Source organism: Argentina silus, assembly GCF_951799395.1.
Source record: "Argentina silus genome assembly, contig: scaffold_306, whole genome shotgun sequence".
NCBI lineage: Eukaryota > Metazoa > Chordata > Actinopteri > Argentiniformes > Argentinidae > Argentina > Argentina silus.
In genome coordinates, this window is record NW_028152535.1 from 7,501 (window position 1) to 27,500 (window position 20,000).

General features: G+C 46.8%; 1 protein-coding gene across 1 annotated transcript in view; it reads left to right on the plus strand.

Moving 5' to 3' along the window:
• LOC310824762 (ephrin type-B receptor 1-like) overlaps positions 1–10,139 on the plus strand; it is a gene marked incomplete at its 5' end in the record, with an annotated part of 11,308 nt that extends 1,169 nt beyond the window's left edge. The window contains 4 exons of the mRNA XM_083698014.1: positions 2,710–2,903; positions 3,351–3,506; positions 4,462–6,059; positions 9,607–10,139. Coding sequence (XP_083554140.1) covers positions 2,710–2,903; positions 3,351–3,506; positions 4,462–4,570 — 459 coding nt within the window. The 3' untranslated portion in view covers positions 4,571–6,059; positions 9,607–10,139. The remainder of the gene's footprint in view (positions 1–2,709; positions 2,904–3,350; positions 3,507–4,461; positions 6,060–9,606) is intronic.
• Between the last annotated feature and the right edge of the window lie 9,861 nt (positions 10,140–20,000).

The following is a 20,000-nucleotide window of genomic DNA, read 5'->3' on the forward strand; positions in this document are numbered from 1 at the left end:
GCCAAGACAGTGAAAAGCCGTGACTGAACAGCGAGACCGTTGCATCCTCGTAGAGGCCAGCTGAGGTGGAAGAACGGAGTGATGGGGGCTGACCATTGCTTGCAAGCAGGGAGGGGCTGTTCCCTTTACCGCCTGGTAGGCAAGCACCAGGGTCTTGAATCTGATGCAAGCTGCTACCGGGAGCCAGAGAAGGGTGCGAAGGAGGGGGGTGACATGGGAGCCTTGGGGAGATTGAACACCAGACGGGCGGCAGCGTTCTAGATGAGCTGCAGAGGCCTGATGGCGGAGGCCGGGAGCCCGGCCAAGAGTGCGTTGCAGTAGTCAAGGCGAGAGATCACAAGTGTCTGGACCAAGAATTGTTCTGCTTCTCTGTTGAGGAATGGACGTATCCTTCGGATGTTGTAGACGAAGAATCTACAGGAGCGCGCTGTCGCTGTGATGTTCGCCGCACGGGACAAGTGGTGGTCAAGGATCACCCCAAGGTTCTTGCCTGTCTGAAAAGAAAGCGAAGAGAAATTATCAGATGAGAGAGGAATCTGTTGGTGAGCTGGATTTTTTCTTTTGGGAGTGTTTCCATCCTGTTCACTGAGAACGTCCCTCAAGGTGACCTTGCTGAGGAAGGAGCGTCTTCTGAAGGCTGAGCGGGACGCAGTCACGTGTCCTGCAGGCTCATGTCTGAGAGCCTGGCGTTGTCCCCTGTTTCCACTGGACAGAGTCCACACACACACGCACGCGCGCAGGCAGGCACGCATACACACACACACACACACACACACACACACACACACACACACACACAGTATGAGCTCCATCTCCCCGAAAGGGCCTCTCTGGTCCACCAGAACCCCCCCCCTCCCTTCTCTCTGTCTCTATCTCTCTCTCTCTATCGCTCTCTCTCTCTCTCTCTCTGGAGCTTAGTCCACCAGGGCTGTCCAACCCAGCAGATGTTCCCTCTGTGGGCCAGCATGCACTGACTGGTGGGACACACACACAGGGGGGAGGTCTGGCACAGCTCATAGCATGGCCTGCTGCTGCTCTGTTCAGGGAGAACACACACACACATATGTACGCACGCACACGCACACACGCACACACACACACCCACACACACACACACACACACTCACTATGCACACATAAACTCATACATGGAAACACACACTCTTCCCCGTGTGCACCATTTGTCAAGATTCTGCTGAATTGCACACATCTCAGTGGTGGGGTTGGCACCTACAGAGCTGCAGATCCATTTTTTGATGATAATGACTTTTTACCACATTCGAATATCTCTCCTCCACAGATGTTGGGGGATTAGCTGACTTCTACAAACAGCATGGATATGAATACAGATATAGATCCATATCCCTCCTTACGTAAGGGATAATGAACGGCGAGGCGAGAGCTTATAGGAAAATAATCAACTCCGCGGAGGTGTAAAACGCAGAGGGTCACTCACCTCCGCAATGTTGATTATTTTCCAATAACAGCACACACCTCCGAGTTGATTTATCCCGCTTATACCACGGCGACGACAAAACAATGTGTATTTGTTTGCGAAACAAACAAAAAAGAGCTGTTGTCATCTGGTTTCGTGGCGAAGTAAACTAGGTTGCGCTCGGTTTCTTTGCATTGGGGCTCTCTGTCAGTTTGACCGTCTCGCGGATGCCGAGCTCCTTTTCGAATTGATTAGGACCGGTGAAGAGGCTATTCCTGGGACGTCAGGTGCATTTATAGACAAAGTAATCCCTTTGTAACACCCTCTAGACCAATCACAATCAAGTATTTAACAAAGCTGCGGTAGAAATTGTAGTAATCTGTAATTAATTTTCCCCCTGTGGCCACTGAACTAATTGGAAAATAGCCCTCTCTTAGCTTAGCCTCTCTCTCTTTCACACACACACACACACACACACACACACACACACACACACACACACACAAAGGTCAATAGTTCAATGTAAGCCATCAACACAATTCAGCACTTTGTCTTTGTGTAACACAATTACAGACTAACTATAGTGCTTATCTGCAATCAGGCCTTTTTCAGTGCCTTTTGCAGTCTTTTAAGGACTAGTGTCAAGTGCCTGCATTTCACTGTGTTAATGATATACAATCAACCCGTTTCCCCAGCCGCCATCAAGCTGGGTCACATTATCCGTCCCCTTCACTCTGTATGTCCCCTTCCCCCAGCCGTACTGACGTGCGATTGGCTAATGTCAAGAGGAGGGGCACATCAGTCTGAGTACTAAGTGTCTCGGGAGAGAGGGGGAGGGAGGGGGGGGGGGGAGAAAGAGGGAGGGAGAGAGGGAGGGGGCGGAGAGAGAGAAACTTTGACTGAGCACTCAATCGCACAAAATTGGATAGACAAACCAGGGCTTGGTGGTTTAGCAAAAGAGGATGGCGTGAGAGAGAGAGAGAAAGAGAGAGAGAGAGATAGAGAGCATGCCAGGGTAATGGTACGAAATGTGACCGAACGTCTGTCGCCACACACAAATAAAAAAATAAAAAATAAAATAACTTGGATCGTGTTTAGTTGATGGGGTTTACCCCTAACTACAGTTGTCCTCACTTCCTGACTGAAGTGCCTTCCTGCAGTCACCACCAGTCCTGTCTTGCCTAGTTAATCATGTGACTCCTCTGTGCCCCCCCCTCCCCCTCCACCCCCCAACCCCCTTCCCCTCCAACCCCCCCCCCCTCTGCACTCCCCAGGTGATCAATGCTATCGAGCAGGACTACCGCCTGCCCCCGCCCATGGACTGCCCCTCCGCCCTGCACCAGCTGATGTTGGACTGCTGGCAGAAGGATCGCAACGCCCGGCCCCGTTTCACCGACATCGTCAACACCCTGGACAAGATGATCCGCAACCCCACCAGCCTCAAGGCCGTGGCCAGCATTCCCGCAGTGTGAGTGGACATGGAACACACACACACACACACACACACATAACCCTGCTGACTTTAAAGTAGTGGCTGGCTGTGAACTTGTACTGTGAACTTGCACATAACCCTACTGACTTCAAAGTAGTGGTTGGCTATGAACTTGTACTGTGAACTTGCACACTTTCACTTTCTTACTCAAGAGATACACACATGCAGACACACACACACACACACACTTATGTATCTTGCATCAAAGCCTAACCCTTCACTCCCCACTATTCATTCCTACTGTTAAGAGCTGACACACATGCTCTCTCTCTCTCTCTCTCTCCCTCTCTCTCTCTCTCTCTCTCTCTCTCTCTCTCTCCCTCTCTCTCTCTCTCTCTCTCTCCCCCTCTCTCTCCCTCTCTCTCTTTCTCTCTCTCTCCCCCCTTTGCTTACTGATGCATCAAAGTCTCATTCTCCCTCCAGGCCTTCCCAGCCCCTGTTGGACCGCTCCATCCCAGACTTCAACACCTTCAGCTCAGTGGAGGAGTGGCTGGGAGCCATCAAGATGACCCAATACAGAGACAACTTCCTCAACTCTGGCTTCACCTCCCTACAGCTGGTGGCTCAGATGACCTCAGAGTGAGTCTCACAGACACACACACACACACACACACAGACACACACACACACGCACACAAACAGACACACACACACACACAAACAGGCATGCACACACACACACACACACACAAACAGACACACACACACAAACAGGCATGCACACACACACACACACACACACACACACACACACAAACAGACAAACAAACAGACAAACAAACAAACAAACAAACACATTATACATCACGGCATCCACAAAATATGCAGACACACACCCTGTACGTCACTGAATATAAAGCCACGCTGTACGTCGTACCAACGCAAACCAACATGACCCTAATCCCATGCATCAACACTGGCCCAAACAAACACGTCCTTCATGTGCCCACTCAGTTCATCCTCATCTCTCCTCCTTTCCTAATCTGTGTCTATCAGGCGGCGACATTGTTTTAATTGTCAATGAGAGAACAAAGGCTTTAGCGCGGAGTAGCTACAGTTAATTCGATGCGTTTGTTTGTGTCACATTCACAGCGTGTGGCCATCAGTCTTGAAATTGGATCTTTTGGATCCTCACTTAGCTGTGGGCAAATGCATTAGGACAGCAACCAGCTCAGTGCCTGTGTAGAAGCCACGGAGACAGTTGTTAAAGGGTTTGTTTTGTTGTTTTGGTTCTCACTCTGTCAAACTTACAGGAACACTGAGCACTGTACGTTCCCAATGGTCCTGAAAAGACAATGAAGTGAAGTCATCTCTAATATTGTTGACATATTTTCTCTTATTCCCTCCCCCCCCCTCCTCTTTCTCTTTCTCTTTCTCTGTCTCTCTCTCTGTCTCTCTCTCTCTCTCTCTTTATCCCCCCTCCCCCTCTCTCTCGCTCCCCCCTTCTCTCTCTCTCTCTCTTCATCCCCCCCTCCCCCTCTCTCTCGCTCTCCCCCCCCCCTCTCTCTCACCCCTCTTCTCTCTCTCTCTCCAGGGACCTGCTGAGGATAGGTGTTACCCTGGCTGGCCACCAGAAGAAGATCCTCAGCAACATCCAGACCATGCGGGTGCAGATGAGTCAGTCGCCCACTGCCATGGCATGACTACAGGGGGCGCTGTACCACGGGACGGGCAGCATTCGGAGGAACAACAACAGCAGAAGCAGTCCCCGAATGACCCCCGACCCGTCGGAACGCGCCAGGATCGAGACTATCATCCTAATCTAATCAAATCTAATCTAATCTAATCTCATACCAGGAGGCCAGGGTCCAGACAAAAGGACTACGACTAACTATCATCCACCAGAACTACATTAACCACGTCTGGAGTTTCAAGGGTCCTTCATCTCCTTCTGTGGACCCAGAGACATCTCAGTTGTAGGCTTTTCATCTCAGTTGTAGTCTTTTCATCACAATTGTAGTCTTTTCATCACAGTTGTAGTCCCTTCATCACAGTGTCATCTCACATATCAGGAGCCCAGGGTCCAGAATATCTGAACTTTATTAATCTAACCCCACAAATAGAGGAGAGAGTCTCTGACAATATTGGACTTGGTACTGTGTCTGTCGTGGCTGGATGATATTGGACTTGTATATTGCTAAAGGAGAATCCAGTGGAAGCCATTTTGAAGCGGATGAGAAGCATATCTGATTTGACCCAGGCCTTCTTTGGTGACTGGAATGAGGATGCATTGGTATTGGTCTTGGTCCAGGAACGTTTGAATTGAGCCTTGAACAAATTGAAAGTCAAGGAAATACACAGACTGAAAAAAAATACAGGGTGTACAGTAGAGTATTGTTTTTCACTTGAGCTTGATCATTTTTAGTGAATTATTCTTCTTCTTTTCATTTTGGAACATTCTGAATAACAAGGACAAGGTACCAGAGATAAAACGTGAGAGCTTTTGTTACATTTGCTAACGTGATTTAGTTTTGTTTTTATTCATCAAGAAAGCAGGAAACTCAGACCTCTTTTTTCCCTTGTTTAACTTTAACACTACCTGTGGAAGTCTGGGTGGACGGCCCTGCCAAAGGACATTTGAAACGGCCACACCCAGATTCTGAGAATATATATAAATATGTATATCTCTAACTAAATATGAATATATCTTCAGAATAAATCTTCATATTGAAGGTGACACGTATGAATATGTATGTACAAAACTCTCTCTGCTTGCATTTTTGGCAACGACATGCTTGTTGACTGGATTGTGATGGACACATACCATGTGTAATTGCCTACAGCGCCCCCTTCCCTCCGGAGGACAAATCAACAGACACTGTTTTGTTTGTCCCTCAATGCCAAGGGGCCACAAGGACAATCCTAGATGAACTTTGACTTGGAAGAAAATGTACAAAAGACTATTTCTGTAGATGTGTATAAAAAAAAAAAAGCTGTAGGAAAAAAAAGTGACAAAACGTCCATGTTGTTGGGAGATGATGTTTAAATGTGGGGGTATCCATGCTGTATCTCGCTGGTGACCACTTGTACAGAATTGTTTTTTTCTTTATATCCTCTTGTTGTTTGTGTTGGAGCGCTTGGATCTGCCGGGAATGGAAAGGAGAGTCCAACTCCTATTGGCTCAAGTTTATGGTATGTATGTATGTATGTATGTATGTATGTATGGTATGGTAGTTTATGGTATGTATGGATGTATGGTAGTTTATGGTATGTATGGATGTATGTATGGATGGTATGTATGGATGTATGGTATGTATGGATGTATGGTATGGTAGTTTATGGCATGTATGGATGGATGGATGGATGGATGGATGGTATGTATGTATGTATGGTATGGTAGTTTATGGTATGGATGGATGGATGGAATGGTATGTATGTATGTATGGTATGGTAGTTTATGGCATGTATGTATGTATGGTAGTTTATGGTATGTATGTATGTATGGTATGGTAGTTTATGGCATGTATGTATGGTATGGTAGTTTATGGCATGTATGTATGGTACTGTATGTGACAACAGGGTAACACTTAACATGACGTTACTCTTTTACACCCACTTATCTATCAACAAAAGCAATTACTAAATAGATATGTAACATCAAATTGATAAAAATGTTGTAACTAGAGTTATTACAGTTTTACTACACTGGTATAAGAGAAACTGAATGCCCATTTACCTCACACAAACATTCACTTAAATATGCTGATTCAGAAATGGCGGCAGAAATGAAAGAAATGACCGGGATCGCCACTTGTCCAAGGATATGCGCTATACAGTTGGAATCTGTGAGAGATACAGATCTGAATACAAGCTTATCAAGGGACTGGAATGAGTCACTGAGTGTGTGTGTTTCTGTGTGTGTGTGTGTGTGTGTGTGTGTGTGTGTGTGTGTGTGTGTGTGTTTCACTGTGTGTGTGTGTGTGTGTGTGTGTGTGTGTGTGTGTGTGTGTGTGTGTGTGTGTGTGTTTCTCTGTGTGCGTGTGTGCGTGCGTGTATGCGTGCGTGCGTGGGTGGGTGGGTGAAGGAACATCTGGGCCTGGCTTTGCCAAACAGACGCCCGACGCCGTCTTGATGAAGACACAGACTTAAGCAGCCCACACGGGCTCCACTCCACGCTCTCTCTCTGCTAACAGCCCGTCACCAGCAACCACAGCTCAGGCACGGACTTATCTGTGTACTCTGTCTCTACGCTGCCGCCATATGGAGAGTCTCTCGCTCTCCGTTCAGAGAAAACAGTCATGCAGCACCTCGAAGGAGCTTTCGCTCATACTGCAGATCCCAACCCCCAACCCCCTACGCCTGTTCGCACAAATCGGTAGCTTTTCTTCTTGAATTATATATTGAATGCTATATTGAATCAGAATCAGAATCAGAATTCTTTTGATTTGGCCAAGTGTATTTGCACATACAGGAAATTGACTTGGTGAGGTCGGTGCACGGGACATAAAAACACAATCGCAAATATTGACAAAATAGCAAAGATATTAACAGAATAACAAATGTACACATTTACAAAATAGAACAATAAAACTGTACATTTTGTTGCGATGATTGTGTTTGGAGAAAATGCCATAGAGCCTCAAAGGAGCTTCGCCCATACTGTCATCCAACCCCCCCCCCCCTCCTACGACGATACCAGTTAGCTAAGTCCACCGTGAGGACATCGATTGGTCAAGGGAGTTAGCTGGTATTCTTCAGAAGGAGGACAGGAGTTTGGTGGGGGTGGGGGGTGGGGAGGGGGGTAAATTGTAGTCTAGGAGGTGTTGCAAGAGAGATGAGTCTCATGGCTTCAGTACACAGGGTTGATTTACTTGGCGACAGTTCCTGATTACAGTGTGATTGGTGGTGGCATCACCTCTTGGATGTCTGCCTGGTGTGATCAGGGTCTTAACTGTGTCTGATGGTTGAGGGAGGACACACACACACACACACACACACACACACACACACACACACACACCTAGTTGATGATACGTAGTAGAGCTATTACGTTCTCACAAAGATTGTTACTTTTTTCTTCAGATATTATTATTATTATTACTTGGACTATTTTCTAACATTGATGCAGAAACCGGGGTGCAATACCGTACGAGAGCTATATTAAGAATGGTGCTTGCCGGATAAATGTGACGCATCTTCTGTAAATTGTCTCACCCGCCTCATCCGGACAGAGGTCACAGACTGCTCTTCCATTAAACTCACTCACAGTAGCGTTGCCCCCCACCCCCCCCGCTACGCCTGTGCCAAATGTTACCGTATTATTTTAAGGAGGGGTGAGTGAATACACAACAGAAGACAACGATACCCACCTCACGTCTGAAATTAGAAATCGATGGCAGCCCATTAGTAGGTTATTAAGCATCCTCACCCTCATTCACCCTTTCCTCCTCTCTCCGTCTTGCCGCTCCCCATCCCTCCCTCGTTCCCTCCCCTTAGCTGGCCCTTGTGGCTGGGCTCCAGCTCATTTATCCTGGGCGTAACGAACCTGTCCCGGACCAGGTCTGGCTGGCTGGCTGGTAGTGTGCCTGGGCCGTGGCTGAGGGATGGTTGCCTCTGTGCTCCAGTGCGCCCAGGCAGGGGACCAGACACCTGCTGGGACCCCCGTCTGACAAGCCTCTGAGGGGCCGCAGGCAGGGAGACGGATGAGGCTGTCGCGGCACAAACAAACACACACACACACGCATGCATGCACACACACACACACACACACACACACACACACACACGCACACACGTGTACAAATATACTGTAGCACAGATAGCACACACGCACACACACACACACACACAGCGGTCCTGCTTCACAACTTCTTCACCACAGCCTGGCCCTTAATGAAGAGAGAGCAGGCTGAGACATGACTGTGTACGTGTGGGAGGACATCAGAAGGGAGAGGGAAAGAGGGGGGTGTCAAGAGGGGGGGGGAGCAAGAAAGGAGGAGTGAGGGATACAGAAGTGATGAGGAGGAGGAGAGGTGGTAGCTACTGTCACACATGGCTTTGATTATAGTATATTGGCTGTATTTCTTCATAAAGCAACATTTCTTGTCAGATCTTCCGCTCCTTCTTCCAGGCGAGCCTTGGCCTTTAGCCAGATTCGATTGAGAACCGCATGATTAAAATGGTTGAAGTTGATGGTTAAATATTTGAATTGCCTATTGAATTGAATGCCATTCACAGGGACCCTCACGATAATCATATATTGTCACGAGTTATCCAATTGAAGTCAATTTCATTCAAAGCGGTCACCCACCAATTAGGCTTCCATTCAGTCAATGTTCAAGCATTTGCCATTCAAACCTGAGGTCTAGCCTTTGGATGAGATGACAGAAATGTAGACAATGCTCCAGTGTCGATCCAATTTTCAATTTGCTCATGTTTGTCCTTGTAATGTTCTCTCTAATAACACACTAATGTGATGAACTGAAAAGCAGTCAGAACAAGCGGTCTCTTCAATAAAAACCATTCCAAGCTCATAAAATACACCACCTTAGAGTTTCTACCCAAGCTCACCTGTCTGCCCTGAAGCTCACCTGTCTGCCTTGGATATGTTTAGTTTTTTTCCAACTATTGATTGCTGTTGAATACTTGATACTTCTAGATGAATCTATAGGGTATAATGTGTTTATTTTTTATTTATTTATTTTAATTTTCTCTCTTTCTTTCTTTTTTTCTGTTTCAGACTGTGGACACACACACACCTGCTGAACAACATACAAGTGGACACGTGTGAAGTGAACACATACACACACACATACACCCACACACATACACACACACACACACACACACACACACACACACACTTACCCCTCCTCCCCTCCCACACACACACACACACGTACCCCTCCTCTCCTCCCACACACACACTCACTCACACACACACACACACACACACACCTACATCCAGTACACACAGTCCCAGCATCGCTAAGGACAGCCAATGAGGAGGATGATTTCGATGAATGGCTCTTTCCAGCATGACAGGGATGATCTCACTCTGCGGTACACACAGGATGAAGGAACAGAATGTGTGTGTGTGTGTGTGTGCGTGCGTGCGTGTGTGTGCGCGTGCGTGCGTGTGTGTGTGTGTTTGTAATCTCTCCTTTGTGTCTCTGTATAGCTACCACTTGTATATTGTGACGAGTATGTGTCCGAGTTTGTAAGCTGTAACTTTCTGAGAACCATTGTACTAAAAATGCACTCAATAAACGCCTTGGAAAACAAGTCAATCACTACGCGGTCTGAGACTCTGTGAATAATGACGATTATTATTCCACTTTTTCTTTTTTTTTTCCTACCCATCTATTGTGAAAACACAGCGACAGTGGATGGTTATTATTCAATAATGTTATAGCCCCCCATGCTGTCACAGTTCTGCATTTATGAGCGCGTGAACTATTATTCTCTGACGCATAATGGCTGGAAAATAAGCACGCTTCTGTCACTGCTGTCAGTCGGCGTGGCGGCGTGTTTGCTGAAAGCCATCATCAGCTAATAAATGAGCCGTCACTCCAGATTCATATAAACTTCCCATAGTATCATTCCGAGCATTGCCAAGATTTATTTTTTTTACAATATTTAGACAAACTAGCGGAAATTAGCCCCCCCCCCCCCCCCCCCCCCGCCATGCTCTCATTCAGAAGCTGGTAGCCTTGGCAGGAGCCTTTGAAGTTCTGGAGAACGTGTATCCACGGTAATGACTGTGTACCGTGGTAATTGTATGGTTAATGAGGTGAGGCGTAGGAGTTGGGGACGGTTCCAACGCTTCCTCCCGTAAGGCTTTATCTTTATCGGGCCGTAATTGATTGATTATAACAGGTGTATGTTGAGTGAGGTGACTGTACGATGCCCGTACGCCAGAAAAGGGAGACAGATTTCACCTGTCCTTGAATCACCCCGCCCCACTATCACTATTCTTTGCAGGTTCAAGTTTGGATTGGCTTTCGTCCCTGAGGCCCCCCCCCCCGAATGGAAATCCATTTGTGCCAATCAGTGTGCTGATCAGGAACTGATGTGGTTGGTCTTACACCCACTTGTGGATCACAACGCTTCAGATTACGTCCGAGGCTTTGACGAATATGAATATATTATGCACGCCACAAACCATTTTGCACAACACCACACGCAATGGAGCCCCAAGATAGCAGATCCAGTCTGAATGATAAGGAGCGCGGCGAACGTATGGGGAACGTATGGGGAATCGGAAGACAGGCAAGAGGGTTGGTTACATAATATACTGTATGTCAAGACAGAATCATGCAAAACATCCACCTACTCCTTTCCCCAAGAGCGTGGAATGGGTGTTGATGAGCATCTGAAGAGCTTGGGAGTAGGACGGAGGTGGGTTTGGTGTTCAGTCAGGACCTAGGGGGGCTGATAGGCTGACCTCAGATCTGTATCTACAGGTCCTCCATGGAACCAGACGTTGTTATTACATATCCACTTCATCAGGAGACAAGATCGGCCAATCCTCTTCCAGATCCACCTTTCATTTTTCACTCGGGACTACATTAACGACCTGGACCAATCCCAAGGTCACATGGTCGGCTTAATTGGACTTGTAGATCCGCCTTAATAGTCAATTAAACAGATGTAATGGCTATTTATACGGCTAATGCTCGGTGAGGAATTGGTTTCCGAACCCTTTGTTTTAATTGACACTGTTTGTTACTTTAATAGTCGCAATTAGAGTGAGAGGGATGTATGCAGCTGAAGCGAGCAAGAACACATTACATTAGATGTGCCTGGATAACCGGTGGGGGGGGGGGGGATGGGGGGGGTGGCCGTGATAGGGGAGAGGGAGGTCGTCGTTGAGAGATGCATTCCATCCCTGCGAGGGCGTTTATCTGCTGCAGGAGTGAGCCGGCTCTCTCTGGCTACCACCTTTAAAATCCCAGGAAGTTTGGAAAGTGACTTCTCAGCAGCAGAATCTCTCCTCCTTTAATCAATATGCGCCTGAGCAATCACCTGCGAGAAAGAGATTGTTGCTCAGCGGGGCACTTCAGCAGCCCTGCGGAGGGAGGGAGGGAGGGAGGGAGGGAGGGTGGGTGGGGGAGTAGGGGGATAGAGAGGGAGGGAGGGATGGGGAGAGATAGAGGGAGATGGAGGGAGAGAGAGAGAGAGAGATAAATCCTTTTAACAATGCAAATCCAAGTGAAGAGGCAAGAAAACAGGGTACATGGAGAAGGACTGAAATCTAGGGAGAGAAAGAGGGCGGACCCCCTCCATACATGGGAGTGAAGCAACAAAGAGATGAACAGATTGTGGGAGATTGAGGGGAAGAGAGACAGACAGACAGAGAGAGAGAGAGAGAGAGAGAGAGAGAGGAAGGTACACAGATGGGAAGATTTAGAAGAGACTGACTGTGGGAGAGAAAGCGAGAGAAAGCAGACGTGAAGAAAATACAGACTTCTTCTCAAGTCTTACATAGGCTCAGAATGACAGAAAAGACAGGTCAGATTTTTCCATCCCATAATACATAACGTAACTGGGCTTCCCTGTATCCATCGCAACTGTTTGTGTAATATCAGAAAGCTGTGTTGGGTGGCTGGCTTGGCCTCTATAAGCTGTGTGTAACGTCCCACCCTGTTCCTTAATGTATGTTTGTCTTTGTTTCATGTTATTTCATTTATTGTTTCCGGTTTATTTTTGTCTCCCTCACCTTGTCTCTCGTTCCAGACACTTCACTCCCTGCCCTTGTGTGTTTCCCGCCTGTGTGATTGTCGACCCCGCCCTGATTGGCTTCATCTGTTCCTCATCATCCTTCCCTGTGTATTTACTCTGTGTTCCCCTGTCTCTGTGCCAGTTCATCTTGGTACCTTGTGTCAAATGCTCCAGTGATTTTTCCTAGTGTTGAGTATTCCTGGTTATTTTGATCTCTGATAGTGTTTGTGACTTTGCTTTTTGCCTACCCTTTTTCGGATTATCTGCCTGACTTTTTGAACTGCCTACCTGTGTGCCGAACCCTGCTTTGCCTACCCCCTTCCTGGATTATCTGCCTACTCATTGCCTGCCTGCCTGTGGACCGAACCTTTTTTTAAAGTAAAGACTATTCTACTGGATTTAAGTTTTGTCTCTGAGTCGTGCATTTGAGTCCTCTGCCTAAGTACTCCAGTCACTCTGTGTGCATATTTACAGTGATCTGGTGGGGCCTATAGCACATACTGCCTGGGAGGTGTGTGTGTGTGTGTGTGTGTGTGTGTGTGTGTGTGTGTGTGTGTGTGTGTGTGTGTGTGTGTGTGTGTGTGTGTGTGTGTGTGTGTGTGTGTGTGTGTGTGTGTGTGTGTGTGTGTGTGTGTGTGTGTGTGTGTGTGTGTGTGTGTGTGTGTGTGTGTTGCACAAGCTGCTTTAAAGGCTGTGTGAGTGCTCATCCCAAACTTTCACACCAGTGCTGTGTCAATAACCAACACTTTGAATAAAGTCCTACAGATGGCATGAGCTGCTCTCAGCTTCTGTGTTTGTGCTTGCATGTGTGTGTGCGTGTGCATGCGCATGTGTGTGCATGCGCGTGTTTGTGTGTGTGTCCTTCCATGTCTTTGTGTACTTGTGTGTGTTTGTGTGCTTCTGTGTTCATCTCCATGTCTGTGTGTGCATGCGTGTGTGTGTGTGTGTGCATGCATGTGTTTGTGCTTCTGTGTGCATGTGTCTGCGTGTGTGTGTGCGCGCTTACATGTCTGTGTGTACTGTTGTGTGTTTGTGTGTGCTTCTGTGTTCATCTGTGTGTGTGTGTGTGTGGTCCTTATGAAACCCATGCTCCAGGTTATTCAACCAGCAGTAGAGAGCAGATATAACTGTCTCAGGGCTGGTGATGATTGCAGCAGGACGGCTGCGCTGCAGTACAGTGTGATTTGTCCTCTTATATAAACAGTGGCGGCCAGGGAACATTTGGGAGCGCTGTGACTCATCTGTTTGGATGCTGGCTGGTCCGGCTTAGCAGGTATATTGACCTTCCCCCCACTTTGTTGTGTGTTTGCTTTCTGATCTCTTGTTTATACAGGCTTAAGTGATTATTACTGCATCTAAATGGAAGATAAATGTGCCTTTTTTCTACCATTCAAAAGAGTTAGAGAAGAGGGGGTAACCTTGGCGGGAGAATTCGGTTATTATCCTTTGTTTTGTGTTATGTGATGTTTTGTCGGAGAATTTGCATTTTATTCGATGTTCCGTTTAGTTTCTAATCATTTGGATGTAGTGGAACCCGGAGATTCTGTGTTTGTTTTCGAAAGATAAGTGTGGCAGGATTACATAATGCCTCTGTACGAACGATGGAAAACCTTTCTCCTTTTTGTGTATAAGAGGAGAAACTCAACGCCTCGGTCAAATTAGATTTTGTGTCTCGGAGGAGTTCATCAAATTTAATTATGATACATACAATTACCAAAAGCAATCTTCTGTGTGGTTGGAATAATAATTTCAGAGGAGAATGTTGACACCTGCAGGGGCAAGGCATCAATTAGAGATGGGAAAGAGTGACGGGGGGGGGGGGGGGGGAGGATAAAGAGAGAGAAGGAGAGATAGAGAGAGAGAGAGAGTCAGAGAGAGAATCAGAGAGAGAGTCAGAGAGAGAGTGTTGTCTGCTGGGAAAAAACCAATGCCAGTTGGCCTATGATGGTCTGTTGTTTTTTTCACTCAGAATGTAAGAAATAAAACAACCAAATAAAGGAAAGGTTTCGTTTTTAGTACTGCGGATCTGCAGCAGAAGTCACTTTGATGAATGTTCTGTAAACTTTATTTTTGCATTTGGAGGCTATTTTATTGTGTAGGGACTCTGTTCTTCACTCGAGCTGGATGTATGTTTTGGCATCTGTACACAAAAGTACATTCTGCATTTGCAACCACAATTTTAAAAATGCACAGAAAACAGGTCGTATTTCAGTAAATGTTCCTGAAAAGTCCTTGGGTTGGGTAGTTTAGAGGAAAAGGTGAAAAAGTAAAAGGCAATTCAGAGTGGAGGAATAAAAAAGAGAAAGGGAGAGAGAGAGAGAGCAGTGTGAAGAGGGGGGTTATGACGGGTAAATGAGAGGGCCTTCATTGGTTCTCCTCTCTGGGGGCGGAGAACCCCCTGCTGGGTCTAATCCCACACATAGCCCCCATCAAGCCTGCCTGCTTTCGATTTACCCCCACCCACCCTCCCGGAAATCAATGAAATATTTTCCCACAGAAATGAAGTGGAAAAATGGGTGAAGATTTGCAGTCAAGGTCCTTCTAATTAGAATTCACACAAAAAGGACTTTGTTTTAGCACAGCTAGAGGAGATGTAGGAGGAGGAGGAGGAGGAGGAGGAAGAGGAGGACAGGAGAAAGGTGAAGGTCACTGGCTTCCCACTATTACAGCTACCCTCCTTCAAAAGGAATCTCAGAACCTCCAACCCTCTGTACCTTCTAAAGCTCTACGTCTGACTCTGTGACACCATCCCATGTTCCACAGCGGTTTCTCACACAGCACTTCATGCCAAATCCTTAAAGCTTTTTGTACCTCCTGTCTCTGTCTCATGTTCAGGTGTCGTGAAGAGAGACATGTCACAGCATCAAATCTAATCTTCAAAGTGACGTACGATTCCTGCCAAATCACTCTGTCACAAAAAAGTCCACGGCATGCCTTTGTCCCTGCAAAGGGCAGAAAAAAAAAGTGACATCATTCTGAACACACACCCTTGGCTATCTCCGCAACGTCCTTAAACTCGACCGACCAATCAGGGTGAGGCTATAAACCTGAGACACAAAAGACAATACTGACCTTATCACTCTAATGAGGTCATGGAGATATGTAAATTCCCCGAATCAAAGCTTATACCTCCAGCCTCCGTGTCAGAAGGTGCAGATCTGCAGTGTCAGATGTAGATAAGTCATAACTGCTGTAGGCGGACTAATTAACTTCTTTCCCATCATTCAGATCTGAATAGACAAAGCCCCTAGGCTGGAGGAACACTGTCTTTCATGTACCCACTGGTATCATCTCTGAGATCAGGTTCTACTGTAGCTAGAACCAAATAGGGTTCTTCTACTCTTCCTGAAGGAGAACCCTTTGAAAAACAAAAAAAGTGTATTGGTGCCATGCAGAACCCTTTGGTGCCATGTAGAATCCTCTCGATGGAAAGGGTTCCTCATGGAACCAAAAAGGGTTCTCCTACAGGGATAGCCAAAGAACACTTTTTGGGTTCTAGGTATAGCAGAACTTTTTTTAGTAAGGTTGTACATAAATGCCGGTGTCATAGCAACAACTACGTGCATACAGTACGTACAGTATGTATAGTATATATGTGTGTGAGTCTATGAAGAGGAAGTAGGTCCAGTTTTGAGCAAACGGATTAGAGAGACTGTAATTTGTGTAACTCCCAACTAAACTTTGTTTGAAGTTTCGCTGAAGATATTTTTGGACGAAACTGTAAGTCAGTAACAGTAATATTCTACACAGAGATGAGCCTGAGAATGTTTGAAAAAATATGTGATGAAAATGTATGTTTACTGTATGTACACTGCTTCGACAATGCAGAGATTCTGTCGTAATGATATGTACCCTACTGCTAGCCGGGATATGGAAAAGAAGTAAACACAAGCTAATGGTGCAGGGATCATTGGTGTTATCACGGCACCTGAAGTCCCACCAGATGCTGGTCTAGATATGAAAGGAGAAACGAGCTTAATGGGATTCATGCTCAATGAGAAGTGTGTCCTGTACATTCTACAAAGGCTTTGTATGCTGCTGTTAACAGACTGTTGCACAGGGCTGCCTTGGGAACAGACAACAGGCATACAGTACATCTGTCTCTCTCTCTCTCTCTGTCTCTCCCTTTCTCTCTCTCTCACTCTCTCTCCCCTCTCTACCGCTGACTTAATGTGGCGATGGTGAGGAGGATTAAAAAAACAAAACAATGCAGGCAGGGAGATGTCACCCAGCAATGACAGCCATCCCCCAAAGCATGTGTGTGTGTGTGCATGTTAATGTGTGTGCGTGTTAATGTGTGTGTGTGTGTGTGTTTTCACATGTGTGCGTGTGTGTGTGTGTGCGTCCGTCCGTGTCTGCATAAGAGAGAGCAGAGCAAGGGGGAGAGGAGGTGGGGGTGTGTGTTGTAAAATGTGCCTATCAAATCTCCCACTTGAGTTGATGAATGCCACTAGAACCTGCCAAATGCTGTGATTACTGTGGGGGAGGCTTCATGGAAAAATGACTCTCATCTCGGTGATGTCGGCTCTGACATGCATCCCCAAGAGACGCTTAGTGACCTTACGGGTCAAGAGAATGCTGTCAGCGGATCCAGGGACCTGCCCTGTGTGTGTGTGTGTGTGTGTGTGTGTGTGTGTGTGTGTGCCTGCATGCGTAGGTACATGTGTATGTGTTTGCATTTGTGTGTGTGTGTGTGTGTGTGTGTGTGTCTCCATGTTTGTGTGAGTTGTGTATCGACGGACGCTGATGGAAGCATTGTGTGGGTGAGCTGTAACTCACGAGGCTGCATGGAGGACAGACTAAGTGCCTCTCTGGGGACTGCCAATTGCTTTTTAAAGACAGTGTAGAGAAACACAACAGGCTTAGCACATGCGCTAGCAGCCAGCGACAGAGATACTGAGGCCTGGTTAGTGTAATTGCTCGAGACAGGCAGCGATCCACAATGTCGTCAGTCAGTCCATTTTTTCCCTGACAACCCACATTGTGTCCTGACTCCTTCTTTAGGTCCCTTAAACAAGCTACGGAAAGCAGGGGGGATTTTGATGGACAGAAGAAAAAAGAAAAGAAAAACTGAAAAATATCCGCAGGCATAAATCTGGCGGTTCTCATCTCGTCCGGTAATTTACCCAGAAATCTCTGTCTCTCGCCGAGGATTTCGGAGCCGGGAGAATAGTTGCCAGAGTACCCAGCATGCCGTTCTGCTAGGCTTTCGCAATTAAGCAGACAGCTCATGAGAATTTAATGTGGTTTCAAATGAGTTCCATTTCTCTCCCTGTCCATTATTATGGATCTTCGGAACCCGGGGTGCGCACAGCGCTCTGTCTTTATGCGTAAAGCTTTGCTTGAAACGAGACGCCTTTGTTCGCCTTTGCCTCGCACCTTTCAAAATGTCTCGAAGCCTTTGGTCGCGGTGGAGAAGGGTAAAAAAAAAAAAAAACAGAGGCCGAATGTAAATTCAGAACCGGAGATGTCATCTACCCTACACCTTCCCGTCCCCCTCCTTACGCCCCGGCCCCCCCACCCCACCCCACATGGGGGGGCTTTATCAGAGGCTGATGAAAGCGCTTGAGGAATGCCATGTGATAAGTGAGTCCCTGTAGAACGACTTGAGCAACTCCCGTACCTGACAAACCCTGCCCCGCTTCTGCCCTGCTCTCCCCACTTACAGTCTCTGCCACTCCCCCCTCCCTCCCCCCCCCCAACCCCCCGCCCTGCTCTTCTGAAGACTGAAGATGGCTGACATTATGCAGCCGCCCCGGGCCCCTCCAGGACTGATCTTCCTCAGACTCTTTGACACGTAACGTGTCAAAACTAGGGCAGAATACATTGGAAGCAGGGGCGTCTCGTCCCTTTTTTTAATTGGGAAGGCACATGGCCATTTTTTTGGAGGGGTAGGATATGTTTCAAATACGCGCCTTCAAACGATAAGATCGCCTTGAAAAAAAAAAAAAAAACGTACATTTTTCAAACGAGGTTTTTTCTTTCAGTTGTTTTTTTTAGTCAGCGACTTACACTCCTTGTACAGGAGTGTACATCTTCCTCGTGTGAGGCCTCGCTGGGTGCCTTACCAAACAATGGGTTGTCATAGTAACATCCCTATTAAAAGCAATAGAAAGATAAAGCGTGGGAAAGGCCAGCCCCGCCCGGCGCCTTACATTGAGTAAATCAGTAAATACCTTGACACTGCGCGTGGGTGAAATTCAATCTCTCAACCTTTGCTCAACCCAACGCTGCCTGATGGCATGGCTGGTAGACTCAGAGAGAGATACATTTATTTGTTGTTGTTGTTGCTATTCCTGTGTTATCTCAAGAAAAACATATGTTTTCACAATAAATGATTGGTAAGGCAGTGTCTATAGCGACGAACCGTCACTGGAGAAAAAAGATGTTCGTGAAGGATGCTAAGATTCACTGGAAAGCGATAAGTTCCAAGAGGGAAGTGTAAGCCAGTCCAATCCAATTTATTGGCCAAGCAAAAACATTTGAGTTGATTTACAGACATCAAGAAAAGATCTGTTGATGAAATACAACAGCATGGTCAATGTAGCTCCAAACAAAATGAACACACATTTGTCACAAATTAATCTTTGGGAATTTCAGTGCTTGCAATGTTGCAAACATGGCTGCTAATACACACATCTCTCCTAAGGGGAACAAACAGTTGGAATACAGTCATGAAATGGCTCCATTTCTGCACAGCTCCTGGTTTTTGTTTCAGTCCCCATAGGCATCTTCGTCAGCGAGCATGCAGCTGTGCCCGCGTGCCCATGCTTACCCCCTGACCCCTGAACTTGACTCATTACTAACACCTGTCACTCAGTAGCAGTCCCGCCCCCAGGGAGTAGGCTCTGACAGCTGAGTGGAGGAGGAGGAGGGGGTTGGTTGTGGTGATGACGTGCCCTGGCTTCTAACACCCCCTGCTCCCTGTAATCATAACTCTGGGGTTGATCTTTCAACCCCCATCTTATTACACTTGGGAGAAGGGGGTTCCAGTAGCTTACACTCACTCGTGGGCCTTAAATGAACGCCACCGTGTGTAATGGCTGGAAATGGAGAAGCCCTGCGGGCACTAGAGGGACACCGAGAGAGATGTCAGTTTATTGACAAGCGGAATGGCCATCTTTTATTGTTTTTCACCACATTTTGCTTTGGGCACTGGCTATGTTACGAAATAGGCTCTTCATACAGTAGGTGAAGGCTATATCGGTTGTTACATGTTATAACATATGGAACTGAAAATGCTTTCCATTCCGACAGACACAACTCCCTCTTTTAAGGGGATCACTTTGTTTTGCGCATAGGGAAATACTATACTATTCTGTCTTTGACCTGTTGGAATGGTGGTCAGGGGCCAGATTGGATTGCTGCGTGCCCTATAGGCCAGCCGACACAAGGAGAGGGTAATAACCG